We start from the raw sequence: 15,135 nt of genomic DNA on the forward strand, positions 1-15,135 counted from the left end.
CTGAGGAAGTCTCTTGGATGAGAGACGAAACGTTTCTAGAATGTTTTGCTTTGTTTTGTTTTTTGTTTTTTTGAATGTCCAGAGGACCAGATTGAACTTTTTTGGATTTTTCTACCTGGATTATTGAGCATGCATCAGGATAAACATAATATGTATTTTACAAAGATTACTTGAGTATGTGCTTTGCTTTAGATCCACAAAATGAAGAGGAAGACTAGCGGCACACTGATGTCCTCTGTCACTGAGAGATTTCAATAGTGAGTGTTTGTAGTTTAAAAGACAAGTGTTTTAAGGACAAATTGAATAGGGAATGCAAGTTAACTTGATGCTTTTTGTGAAAGATAGGTTCTTTAGTTTCTTGTCTGAAGCAGCCAGAGTGACTCAGCCTGGTGAGTGGAGGAAGCAGTTTTATCCACCTGTGGATGGTGGACCGGTGCAATGACAGAGAAAAAGGGTGCCCAATGGTGGTCTTAACCACCATAGATTAATCTTCGGTCACCCTACTGGCCACAATAATTTTGAGAAAAGTGTACTTTAAAAAAATATAAAAACTAGAAAATATAGATTATTCAAATGATAGGGATGGCCAGTTTACATATATATGTTGTGGTGGTGGCCATCATAGATCTTGAGGTAACAACCCTATTTTTGAAAGAAATCTTCCTTTTCATTCATTCAACCTTTGTTTAGACAGGTTAATCTCATTGAGCCTAGATGACTCATTCACAAGAGAGACTTGATTTTAACAAAGAATGATGACAACAGGGGACAAAAATAGACAGTTATAAAAAGGCATGCAGATTTTATTTTTTGAACACAAATAAGATTGCAAAAAAGTAACAAAAACAGCTAGATTATAAGGCGAAAGTAAAAAACTAAAAAACAGGAACATGTCTGCATTGGTCTGCAAGATAGTTAGAGAAATGGTGTGATCTGAGAAACCGATTTCTGAGAGCTTATGACACAAGATGTTCTGATCCACAGTGTCAAAAGCTTTAGACAGGTTGACAGCTTTAGACAACAATGTCAGCAATTAGGAAAAAGGTCACACAGAGAAAAACTAGACTTTCTAAATATCCTGATCCATGCTCAATGCACTTTCTAAAGGATAAGGGTCTATGTTTTGGCTGCCTGAACACAGGACATTTAAGTAAGAGTTGTGATCAGAATCAGAATAAACTTTATTGGAATTGCACCGAGGTACAACGCGAATATGTACGTACAGTCGTCCAAAAGATGGGCGGAGTGCACGAAGCTGCAACTGTAGAAAGCGCGGCCTTTTTATCCTTATCAGATAATAATCTTAGATAGGAAAAGGGGGAGAAACATGAGGGTAGATAGTGGTATTACAAAAAAAGATCTTTCACATCTTGTCTATCAGGACACGATTTGAGACATCAAAAAACTCTACCAGCAGCACAATTAAAACATGATTACATTTGCATTTGACATCAAGGTGTTGAGATTTGTCCATGAGCGTTTCTTCAGATCAGCCACAGTTTCTGAAGACGTTGTTTCAGCCACATGTCTCCGAGGCCGTCGGGAGTCAGATTTAGATAAGCTTGATACTTGTTTTTCTTCAGACAGACAGATTACTTTTTTCCAGCCTTGAGTCCATCTGGGTGTTCTGGTTCCAAAAATGCCTAATTGTGGGCTTCCATTCCACTGATCCATGCTATGAGTCTCCTTCAAGATCAAACCCACCACGCTGACGAGTCCCAGAAGCCACAGGTGGCCTGTGATTCTCATAAATCGCCTCCACCTTACGGTTAAGCTCGTAAACCAGATGATTTAAAGTTCCCAAAGCGTGGACCAAATTTTCACACCGACTCTGAAGCTTTTCCATGGCCGAAACTGCTGCCACCGTCTTCTTCAAAAGTCAATAAAACGGAGCACCGCCGATGCCAAAAAGCAGAGTCCCTGCTATCATAATTCCAAATATGTAAACGTCTTCAACATCCTCCTGAGACAGAACTGAGAGGCACATCAACTGCCACACTCCCACGAATCCATGACGTACCCCACAGCATGAGTCTCAGCTGGACACGCCGGTTCTCCAGGACCTTGTCGCTTTGATGAAAAAATCTTATCAATAGAGTTGAACGCCCACGATACCAAATCCATAATCTTCTTAATTTATGTTCTGGAGATGTGAACCAGGCACTTCAGACACACAGAGAGTAGAGCAGGAAGAAGGAAAAACGGGGGAGGAAAAACAGAAGCAGCCACCTCGATGAGAGCCTAGGAGGAAAAAAGCACATCACTTGCAAACACTGCAGCCAAAAGCATCCCAGTATTTTGTACATTGGACAGAAGGAAAAGGCTCATCAGAAAGAGTTGGATCAGGCATCAAAACACTGTAAAACCTCCTCTACTTGTGGCCATACAGGAGCTGGCCACCATAAGGGTATTCTTCCCATCTTGCCTGTACAAGTGAAGAGTTCAAATGGAACTAAGGTCATTAAAACGTATGCCTTTCTGGATCCAGGGAGCACAGATACATTCTGCTCTGAAAGACTTCTTAATGAACTAAACATTCAAGGAAAGACTTCTTAATGAACTAAACATTCAAGGGAGTAAAGCTCAGATTCATCTCCGCACCATGGGTCATAGTAAAACAGTGACAACCTCCATCATTAAAGGGCTAGAGATTTCAGAATTAAGTAGTAAACATTGCTATCAGCTTCCTATCGTGTTTACTCAAAGGGAAATGCCAGTCTCCACAGACAACATCATCAGCGAGGAGGAGCTGTCAAAATGGTCTTACTTAAAGGACATCAACTTTCCTCGCATACATGCTGGTGTAGATCTACTAGTTGGCACAAATGCATCTAAATTGATGGAACCTTGGGAGGTGGTTAACAGTCGTAGTGAGGGGCCCTACGCAATCAGAAGCTTGCTAGGATGGGTTATAAATGGTTCAGCAGAAGGTCACTGGGATGGTGAAAGTGGCTACCCCTCAGTCCATGTCAATAGAACTACAGTTAACCGGATTGAGGAGCTTTTAATCAGTCAGTACAACTATGACTTCACTGAGAAATCATTTACAGAGCAAGTGGAAATGTCAAGAGAGGAACAAAAATCCATAGATGTAGTGGAACACTCTGCACAGCTAGAGAATGGACATTATAAATTGAAGTTGCCTTTCAGAAAGGAAGAAACCTTTATGCCAAACAACATTTCCATCGCTCTACAGCGCATCCTTGATTTGAAAAGGAAATTCAAAAAGAAAACAAGTTTTCATAAGGAAGGAGTATACAAACTTCATGACTAATGCAATTAACAGTGGATATGCAGAAAGGGTTCCTCAGCATCAGCTGACAACAACAAAGGGTAAGGTGTGGTATATACCACATCATGGTGTACACCATCCACAAAAACATAAGCTGCGGATGGTCTTTGATTGTGGAGCAGAGTATAAAGGGGTCTCGCTCAACAGTCAGCTTTCACAAGGCCCAAACTTAACCAGCTCATTGGTAGGGGTTCTAGTGAGGTTTCGGCAGGAACATGTGACATTAATGGCAGACATAAAACCCATGTTCCACCAGGTTAAGGTGTCTGAGGAGCATGTGGACTTTCTACGTTTCCTGTGATGGCCTCAAGGCAATCTAGAATGAGACATTGAGGAATACCGTATGACTGTCCACTTATTTGGCAGTGTCCTCACCAAGCTGTGCTTACTTTGCTCTCAGAAAGACTGCTGAGGATAACCAGTCCAACTTCTCAGCAGATGTTGTACTAGCGATCAACAAAAACTTTTATATGGATGACCTCTTAAAGAGCTTGCCATCAGAGGAAAGTGCAGCTACCATGGCCAAAGATCTCATGTCCATTTGCAGCAAAAGAGGGTTAACTCTTACCCAATGGATTAGCAACAGCCGAGAAGTGCTCCAACGTATCCCAGGAGAGCTTAGTTCCCAGACCATTTGTGAACTGAACTTGGACAATGATGAGCTACCTGTGGACAGAGCACTAGGTTTACAGTGGTGTACCAAGACAGACAATTTTAAGTTCAAACTGAAAGTCAAAGAAAGGAATCCCACTAAAAGAGGTACGTTGTCAATCATCAGTTCCATTTATGATCCGCTAGGATTCCTAGCACCTCTCATACTCCCTGCCAAGCTGTTGTTACAAGAGCTATGCAGGATGAAATGGGGCTGGGATGACCCTATTCCTCCAGCTTTCCAAAAAAAAAGTGGAACAGGTGGCTGAAAGACTTAGAAAAATTAGCTGAATTCCAAGTCAGAATGTGCATCAAACCTGAAGGGTTTGGTAAAGTGGTTAATGCCCAGTTGAATCATTTCTCTGATGCTAGTGAGAATGGGTATGGTACAGCTACATACAATAGAATGCAGAATATCAACAGGAGAGTTCACGTATCATTCCTGTTTGGTAAAGCCAGAGTAGCTCCACTCAAACCTATTACTATTCCACGCCTAGAGCTCACAGCCGCTGTTGTGGCTGTTAAACTAAATAAGATACTTGAGGCAGAGCTTCAGCTGCTATTGGAGAAGGCTTGCTTTTGGACTGACAGCACATCAGTTCTAAAGTATATAAAAAATGAAGACAAAAGGTTTCAAACTTTTGTTGCTAACAGAATAACAACAATAAGGGATAGCACAGAAGTTGAACAGTGGAGACATGTGCCTTCATCTTTAAACCCTGCAGATTGTGCTTCCCGTGGGTTAAAAGTTGACAGCCTTTTGAACCAACAATGGATGGAAAGTCCTACATTTTTGTGGGAACCTGAAGAGACGTGGCCAAAGTCTCCAATGGATTTCAGTATGACTACCGATGACCCAGAAGTAAAGAAAAAGTCCTTGATGAATGCAACAGTCATCAGCTCAAATGCCACTTCTCAGTTAATAGCATTATTCTCAGAATGGCAAAAATGAAAGTCTGCAGTTGCTTGGTTCATCAAGCAAAAAAGAGTTCTGTTGAAACTAAGTAAAAGAAAAAAGGAATTACAGCTGGCCAATGCAATTACGACTGGAACTTCAACATTGGAGTTGACGAAAAAAATGCAAACTCTCAAAAACTCATTGGGAAACCAAAGTGTGTCTCTAGATGATTTCACAGAAGCTGAGATGGCCATAATTTCTTTTTGCCAAAGGGAAAGATTCCCTGATGAGTTTGCTGCATTATCCCATAGCTTAGAAATACCCAGAAGTAGCCAGATTTACAAACTGGACCCTGTGCTACAGGATGGATTTCTGCGTGTTGGAGGCCGACTGAGTAAAGCAGCCATCCCTGAGAACATCAAACATCCCCTCATTCTGACAAAAGACCAGCACATCTCCAACCTTATCCTCCGTCATTTCCACTTGCAGCTTGGTCATGGAGGTAGAAATCATGTCCTCTCAGTCATAAGAAGAACATTTTGGATAACAAATGGTGTTTCAGCTGTAAAAAAAGGTCATAGCAACATGTTTATTCTGCAGGCTGCATGGAAGAAAAACCAGTCAACAACAGATGGCAGACTTGCCAGAGGAAAGAGTGATTCCTGATCTACCACCATTCACAAGTGTTGGTGTAGATTATTTAGGACCTATTGATGTGAAAAGGGGGCGCAGTATTGTAAAACGCTATATAGTAGTGTTCACTTGCATGACAAGCAGGGCCGTGCATCTAGAAGTGGCTTATTCTTTAGATACTGACTCATGCATCAATGCACTGTGGAGATTTATCTCTCGAAGAGGACAAGTTTCACATGAGATCAAATAATGGCACTAATTTTGTAGGAGCAGAAAGAGAGCTACGAGAAGCTCTAGCCTCTTTAAATAATGGAAAAATTGAGAAGGAAATGTCTCACAAAGGAATCAAATGGAGTTTTAACTCACCGTCTGGATCACATTTTGACAGTGTTTGGGAGCGCCTCATACGAATGATCAGAAAGATTCTACACTCGGTGCTCCGTCAGCAAATGTTGGACGATGAAGGATTTCACTTTTTACTTTGTGAAGCTGAGGCAATACTTAATGATCTTCCCATCACAAAGTTATCAGATGACCCCAATGACCTTGAGGCATTTACACCCATCCACTTGCTCCTCATGAAAGGAAAACCAGCTCTCCCACCAGGACTTTTTAACGATAAAGATCTTTATGCTAAAAGAAGGTGGAAACAAATTCAATACATCTCGGATCTCTTTTGGAAACGTTGGATTCGAGAGTATTTACCATTATTACAGGAACGACAAAAATGGATAAAAAGGAAAAGGTGTTTCATGCCTGGAGATGTTGTTGTGGTTATGGACTCCACAACATCCCGAGGGTCTTGGATGTTAGGGAAAGTTATTAAAACTTTTCCAGATAAAAGGGGTCTGGTACGTGTGGTTCATTTTCAAACAAAAACAAATGTTATTGAAAGACCTGTAACAAAAATGTGTTTGTTGTGTGAAGCTGCAAACTGACAAAATAGATTGCTGGTAGGATGATGAACATGTAAACCGGATTTGCCTCTTATGTATATTTTGTCTATGGATCAGAGTCAGAGTTTCTTTATTGTCATTCGCACTTAAAGTGGTGCATGTGGTGGAGCGAAATTATGTACACAGGGTCCCAGTTACATCCAGGATATATATGGACTTATGGCTCCTTTAATTTAAGTTTGGTAATTGCTATGTCTTCTGCCACACGCAATTAGGGGCTGGCGAGCAGGAGCCATTTATCTTGTTTTTCTGTGTTTATCTCCACTAGAGGGTGCATTTCATTTTGTGTACTGAATACGTCCGCAGAGGAAGGTGGTTACTTAAGGGCAGGTGTGATTCTGTTCAGGTGTTGCTAATGAGAAGGGACAAACTGTTTTCTACTGTGTTTAGTTTAGAGTCAAGGCAGATTTATTTGTTTTCTAAATGGAAATGGCAATGTAAATGGACATAGTGAGGGAAATAAATGATTTTATGATTTATAAGTCGAAATGAAGATCTGCATAGTGAATCTTGATTGAGCGCAGGTAAAACCAAAGCCTACCAGGAACAACAGCAACCAGGAGCCTAAAATACAGGATTTTAACCGCTACACCCCTTTTTTGCTCCTTGACGGGGGACACAAAAGGAAACTGCAGTCTTACACAGACACAACATGAAAATTTAAGCTAAATTGCAGAGACAACACCCTTTTGGAGCACACGCACACACACACACACACACATGCACACACACAGAGGCACGCACACACACACACACACACACACATACATACACAGCACAAAAACAATATGAGTGGAGGATCACAGAAAAAAATTAAAAATCAACACAACCTGTGTGCTGATCACAGACAAAAGAAAGATAAGAACTTAACAGTTTATTAAATCTCAGGAGAAGCTGCAATAGATAACATAAGGACTGCAGAGAACAGCAAAAACTATTTGTGTAATTAAATGCCTAAAATCTGATCACGCTGAAAATTCAGATAAATTCCTATTATTAGATTACAAACTGATCAATATTTCATAGTAGTCTGTTTTACTATCTTTAACATGCCATGCCATTTTTATTCTAAAAAATGCAAAGCTGAAGTAAGTTTTGAAGAGTACAGCTGGCTTTAGCAGCAAAACCTAACCTAAAAACATAACAAATTAAAGGCCTGACATTTTTAAAGGAAATAATATTCCTGCCGTCCATGTTCGTTTTAAACTAAGATCACTTTATGTTGAGTTTTAAAATAAGACCACGTTATGTTGCAAACAAACAGCTGTTTTACTAAAACCTTGAAAATAGCATTGTGCAGGAACACAATCAATACTGGCAGGTTCATTGAATTGGGTTGACTCCAATAATTAATCTGTTCTACTTTTACATCCAGTACGTTTTCTGAAAAGTTTCAATAAAGTCTATACAGTGACTGATGAAATAATTTGTCAGTAGAAAGAGTTGATTCAAGAGGTTTTTTATTATTTTATTTTTTTAATAGTCCAAAAATTTAAATGGTTATTTTGCTAACAGACTGAGAAGTAACCCCACACAAACAAAAACTTTATTGTTCACTTTTCAGAGGTGGGCGATAATTCAGAATGAATACTTTTTATCACTTCAACCAAAACTAAAGGCCGAGCAAATATTTTAGGCCTAGCAAAACAAAAGTTGATCACGAGTTCATTTTAAGACTTAAAACACAGTTTGTGATCTTTTGAAGGAGCCGTGGCGCAGATTGGATTTGATTTGTTTAATTCCATTTAATTCAGCTACCTCAACTACACATCTAAAAAAGACTTTTGTAACTTTCTGCATTTATTTTTTACAAAGTACAGCTTTACTCAAAGTAAACACTTGAGACTTCTCTCTCAAACGCTGTGAAGATCCTGGCCTGAAGGGCCCTAAGCTCAATGGGGGTGACTGTTGAGCAGTGGTAGGGCAGTCGTCTTGGGACCAGAAAGTGACAGGTTAGATTCCCCATCCTGCCGCATGTTGTGGTGTCCTTGAGCAAGACACCTAATCCCTAACTGCTCCCCAGGTGCTTAAATAGCTGCCAGCTGCTCCACTTCGGTGCATCTCACATGTGTAATGGATTAAATGTTGTGTGTGAATATAATGACTGCAACACACATCACTTCATTAAGTAATGACTTAACGTCAAACAATTAGAACTAATGAGAAATACTTGATCAATGAAATGACTATTGTTGCCGTTTTTCTTTTGCCTGGCCTCTCCTGCAGGGGTCAACACAGAGAAGGAACTGGCATGAAAGATTCAAAAATTGTTTTATGGTAGATGCCCATCCTGATGCAACGTGGGCTCAAACCCATGGCACTGACCGCTGAACTACCGTAGCCCTTGCATATCATTGGCTATTAAATATCTCAAAATAGTGTTAATGAAGAAAAAAACTTGACAACATCATGTGGATTAATAAAACGTTACCTTTGAAACAAGAGAACTGTGGATCTTCTTTAGGATATCATCCATCTCCAGCAGTTTGGGCTGGATGAGTGAGCTATGGGGTCCGCTGATGTGACCAATATGATCCAGGCCCAGGTAGTGAAGGATCAAAATGTCCCAGTCATCTCTCTTAAGGGTGCTATCCAAGTGGCGGGTTACGTTGTTGTCAACCTAGATTGCAACAGAGATAAGTTTCTTCAATACAAGACATCAACACAGTTTCTACACTTCCCAGCTACAATGAAAGGTTTTTATAATGAAAAAAAGAGGAATCACTGTCAAACTTTTTCACCCTTACTGTGCCATATACCCTGCACAGCTGAAAAAAAATTCTGTCATAGGAAAAAAATATAAAAAACAAAAAGATGATGCAAGTACCTGGTTGCATAAGGGTACACGCCCTGAAATAAATACTTTATATGGAACACTTTCAGGTTTCTTTACAGCCTACATAGTTAGGAAGGAGTCTCTCAGCACAACTTGGCTTGGTAATATAAGTCAAGTCAAATGTATTTGTATAACAAAATATAATTACAGCATACAGAATAAAAACACGAGAACACAAAACATTATCAGAAGCAATGAAATAGTAAAACAGATCACCCTGTATTAAATGTCAATGAGTACAGGTGTGTTTTCTAAGTGGCCTGTCGAATGTTGATGGGCAGATTGTTCCAGAGTTTAGGGCCCGCGACTGAAAACGCCCGATCTCCTCTGAGCTTCAGCTGGTTCTTGGTACGGCCAAAAGCAGCTGGTCTGATGATCTCAAGGCTCGAGAAGGAGCATAAGGATGAAGAAGGTCAGAGAGGTGTGAGGGTGCAAGGCCATCGATACACTTGAATGTCAGCAGGAGAATTTTAAAATCGATTCTGACACGCACAGGAAGCCAGTGCAGGGAGGACAGAACTGGTGAAGTGCTCAAACCTGTGAGTTCCTGTTAGTAGCCGAGCTGCAGCATTTTGGACAAGCTGGACACGTGAAAGAGAGACCTGACTGACCCAGCATAAAGCGAGTTACAGTAGTCCAGACGGGTTGTAATGAAGGCATGGACTGATTTTTCAAGGTCGGATCTGGTCCAACAAGTCCAATTGCCTTCCAAAAATACTCCACATCTGTCAAACTGGGTGGACATCTCTTGTGAACAGCACTCTTCAGATCACCTCTGGATATGTCAAAAAATTCATTTTATTCTGGTGAAGCCTTTTTGTTTACTTTAAAGCTGAAGTCATTGCCAATTTGGACAAGAATACACTTGTATAGCACAATATACACTCATCAACAAACTATTATACAGCAATCTATAGCGATGGCCCAGACAAGCAAATTACTTGCATACCATTTGACCTTGATTTGTGACCTTGACCTTAGAGCTGAGGTGATGAAAAGATTATGTGACATGCTGTGGTGGTACAAATGTGTATCAAGTTTCAATAAATCATCTTGAGCAAATCAGAAGTTATGGGCGGGACAAGAAAAATTTCTCAGTTGTCTCAGGGCACTGAAAGAAACATTCACATACATAAAAAAGCCATTTAGTAAAATTGACATGACTGTAATGAAAGATAATATGCGTCTGATATTATCCATAATTTAAACGGATTCTTTTATTTTTCTGGACTGAGTACTATCGTGCCTTGAATGATTAAATGTGGACGGAAACGTGTTTTATCTTTGACTCACCACAACAGTGAGCCGTTTAATTAAAAACGATTTAAAACAACATCACACATTTACATTAATTGGCAGATTGATTACAATAACACAGCTTAATTAATGAGCTTTGCACTGAGAAAATCATACGGCCATGATTTTCTCACTTGCAGCTTTTGAAACCAACAGACATTTCTGAGGATATCTGCACCTAAGGAACTGGCAAGATAGAGGTTTAAAGATGGGAAAAATGAAGTTTAAATGGAGAAAATGGATGAGGGAAAGTGTCTGTATAACCAGAACCACACGCTCCGTTAGACGCAGCTTAACCCACGGTACACTTCGCAGTTGAAGATCGACTCTTTACCTTTGCAGACGATAGTTTCGGCTTCGGTGTAGAGTTGCCTTTCAACGCTTTTCAGCGTCTCCGTAAGGACAGCTGTGACCTCAGGAGTCGTGAGACTATCACAGAACAGACTTCCTCATTGTTCAGAGCGTTCGTCGGGTAGAGCCACAGCGAGACGTCGTGGCATCGACGGACTCTTGTCACTCCATTAGAAACTGCTCGGACCTTCTGTTCCTCTGAACTTCTCGTTCGGGGTTCTCCCTGGAACTCTGGTTCTCTCTGGAACGTTGTTCTGCTTGGAACTCTTGTTCTGCTTGGAACTAGGAAGTGTCGACCCTTTTAAAGAGGTCACTTCCGGTTCCTCTGAGAACTTCCTGATTGGTTGAACGAACCAACAGGGGTGTGGTTTTAGTGACGTAAGAGGTTATTACAAGTCAGAAAAACAGTGAGATGTTTTAAGAACAGACAGAGAAATGTTTTGAAGAAACAGAGACATTTAGGAGCCAGTCTCCTTCCATCTATCTGAGAGAGTTAAACATGACATTTCGTTCCGATAAACATGTTTTTGACCGTTCCTTGACTTTAGACCGACTCACTCCTTCTCATTTCAGATAGAAGATCAAAAATGAATAATTACTCTTGTAACAGACATTTTAACTTGATTTCTACTTTGAATGAGGATTAAAAATCATTTATACTGTTTCACAGTTGATTTAAAATGAGTAGTTCATTTCAACATTTAAAATGGTTTGAACTAAACACACTTTGATTATCAAGATATTGTAAAATAGTAATGATAATAAACAGAGAGTGTTCTTTCAATTGATCCGTGCAGGACACACTTAGAAAGTCTCTGGATGAGCTTAATCTGTGTTTCTGGACTCAAATCAATGAAATAACAGTTCCTGTCCCAGGAAGACTTTTGACCTGAGGCTTAGTTCACTACATGACTGTCAATGAAGGAGAAGGTGGACACTGGAGGAGAGGGTGTGCCCCAAAGGCCATCTTAGAACCAACATAACTGTTTTTTTTCCACCTTGGTTTAGGCTATTGGTGGAGAAGCAGTTTTGTTTGGCGTTTCCTCAGACTGATGAAGTCCTTCGGATGGAGAGTGAAATGTCTCAGCACCAAAAAAAGAAACCGTCCTGATGACCTGACTGAACAATGTTGGATTTTATACCTGGACTATTGAGCATGGACTTTGATGACAATTAGTAAAAGTTCTCTGTCTAAGAAATCCAGCAGCCTTGTTGAATCTTGGCTTCGTTGCAGTCTCCCATCCTGAACAAGCACGGTGGAGACAGTGGAAAGAAAAACTCCCTTTAACAGGAAGAAACCTCCAGCAGAACCAGGCTCAGGATGAGTGGCCATCTGCTTCAACTGGCTCATAATAAGTTTGCCTTGGAAGGATGTGAATCATTCAATCATTGAATCAAGGGTGAGAATCATTTCTATTTCTCACACCTGAAGGTTTCAGGCCAAAAACAAACTAATTTGACTTAAACCCCAGTTCCTGGTACAGAAAAGAAACCACATCAAAAGGCTGCCACCACGTTTCACCATGGGCATGTGTTCTTTGGGGATCTTGGTGCAGGTTTTGTTCCTGCACCAAACACATCTTGTGGAATTATGGCCTAAAAGTCCAACTGTGTGTCCATCGGAGCACATGTTCTTATATGCTTATGGAATATTTAACATCAGGGTTTCCTCTACATGTACATTTTCGTGGCGCACCGCCACGGTAAAATACAAGCCGCCACAGCTTCAGAATAAAGGTTCATATAGAATAGAAATAAATTTTAATATCATGAAAGGTTAAAATTTACTTTATTTTGAAAAGCCAACACTGCCGGCTCCTGCCTGTGAAGCTGCTGCGGTGTAGCACCGCTCTGTGAAACTAGAGACGAGACGACAGTCAGAAGTAGAGGGAGAAAAAAGGTGAAAGAAGGAACCCAAAATGTATTTTTAGTTCAAGCTGTAATGCAGTTACATGCAAACTAGTGGCTTTTTGGCAAAATTCGCCAATTTCAAACTAAAATATGTAATTTACATGAATTGTCCAGATCCAAAGAGGGTTTTTTTCGGTGGTGGTGAGGGGTGGGGGGGTGGGTGGTATCAGAGGCATGGTGGATGCCATAATTTCCCTTTAAGAAACAGCTTCCTCCTCCGTCATCTATCGTAGCAGGCAGCAAGCAGGAATTCAGTAGGTGCTCATCTCTTCGGGTGGGTTTTGTTGAATGGGCTGGAGGAGGAGGGGAGGCACCTCAATGTTGCGCGTTTCATTCAACCTTTATTTAGACAGGTTAATCCCATTGAGCCTCGAGGACTCAGTTACAAGAGAGACCTGATTTCAACAAAGTGATGACAACAGTGACAACAATAGACAATCATAAAAGAGGTGTATTGATTTTTTTAAAAATACAAATAAGATGCCAAAAAAGTAACAAAAACAGCTAGATTCTAAGGCGAATGTAGAAAACAAAAACAGGAACGTGTCTGCATTGGTCCCTGCCAGGAGTCCAACAGATTCTTAAAGCCACTTAGAGAGGTCAAAGGTCGAGAGCTTCAGATCTTTTTGCAAGGAGTGGAGTAGGAGAAGGCCCTTTTGTCTAGTTCAGTCCTCATTGAGGGAACACTGCAGGTAATGATGTCCTGAGAGCGCATGCTGTAGCTGCACTCACACAGAGACATGTAGGAGGAGATGTATGAAGGCAGCAGACCAAGAAGTGATTTAAAGATGGAAATGTACCAGTGAGAGAGTCTGCGTGAAGTTAATGGTGACCAGTTTGACAGAGTTTTTAATCATATAATTATCAATCTTCCACTGTTTGTTGATTATCTGACCTTGTGGCTATGTGCGTGCAAAGCGAGATAAACTGACAGGAACATCAGTTTCTGAGAAGTGCATAATGGAAAATCACAAGATGTTCTGTATCTTCATGCAACTGTTTTTTCTGAACCTGTTTTTAAGCACACACGCTGTGAATAAAAGACGAACCAAAGCAGAAAGAATCCAGAGTTCACAGTTTTCAGCACTTAAGAGGTTGTTGCTGTGATTCTCCCATTTTTGCAAAAAGCTTGGTTGAAAATTAACTCTTGTCCTGTGTGGTTCTTTATTTTTGTAGGTGCAAAAATACCTATCAAGTTAACCAGTGAATACTGGGTCCAGTGGTGGGTACGATAATCACAGCCAGTTATGAATCTTAGTGCACCATGATAGACAGCATCCAACATCTGCAGCATCCAACATCTGCAGCATCCAACATCTGCAAGTTCTTGTAGGAGCATTCATGTAAATAATGTCACCGTAATCAATGGAGGGAAGGAAAGTCACAGAAACAAGGTGTTTCCTAACATTCAGGGTTAGACAGGATCTGTTTCTGAAAAAGAAACCCAGTTTAACTTTCAGTTTCTTTATCAAGTTTTCCACATGGAGCTTAAAAGAGAGATGTGAGTCGACCAAGATACACAAATATTTATAGGAATCAACAAACTCAATGGGGACACCATTTGAGGATAAAATCAGAGGAAGAACTGTTGGGACCAACTTCTTGTTTGAAAAAAGCATCCCTTTGGTTTTGTCGGCATTTAGGACAAGTTTGAGGCAGAACAAATCTGTCTGTCTGGATGATGTTGAATGCAGATTTCAAAAGCTGGAAAGCCTTATCAACTGTTTTAGTTCGACAATAAACAACTGTGTCATCAGCATAGAAATGTAAGGATGCATCAGGAATGTTTTTACCTACAGGTCCTTCTCAAAAAATTAGCATATTGTGATAAAGGTCATTATTTTCCATAATGTATGATAAAAATGAAACTTTCATATATTTCAGATTCATTGCACACCAACTGAAATATTTCAGGTCTTTAATTGTTTTAATACTGATGATTATGGCATCCAGCTCATGAAAACCCAAAATGACTGTCCCAAAAAATTAGCATATTTCATCCCACCAATGAAAGACAAAGTGTTTTTAATACAAAAAACTCCAACCTTCAAATAATCATGTTCAGTTATGCACTCAATACTTGGTCGGGAATCCTTTTGCATGAATGACTGCTTCAATGCGGCGTGGCATGGAGGCAATCAGCCTGTGGCACTGCTGAGGTGTTATGGAGGCCCAGGATGCTTCGATAGCGGCCTTAAGCTCATCCAGAGTGTTGGGTCTTGCGTCTCTCAACTTTCTCTTCACAATATCCCACAGGTTCTCTATGGGGTTCAGGTCAGGAGAGTTGGCAGGCCAATTGAGCACAGTAATA

The 15,135-nt window shown here is 40.4% G+C and overlaps 1 protein-coding gene across 1 annotated transcript in view; it reads right to left on the minus strand.

The window, feature by feature from the left end:
• pigg (phosphatidylinositol glycan anchor biosynthesis class G) overlaps window positions 1-15,135 on the minus strand; it is a 240,944-nt gene that overhangs the window by 188,312 nt on the left and 37,497 nt on the right. The window contains exon 4 of the mRNA XM_037675119.1: window positions 8,862-9,050. Coding sequence (XP_037531047.1) covers window positions 8,862-9,050 — 189 coding nt within the window. The remainder of the gene's footprint in view (window positions 1-8,861; window positions 9,051-15,135) is intronic.

This window comes from Nematolebias whitei, chromosome 4 (genome assembly GCF_014905685.2).
Source record: "Nematolebias whitei isolate Nwh7 chromosome 4, NemWhi1, whole genome shotgun sequence".
Classification (NCBI taxonomy): Eukaryota; Metazoa; Chordata; class Actinopteri; order Cyprinodontiformes; family Rivulidae; genus Nematolebias; species Nematolebias whitei.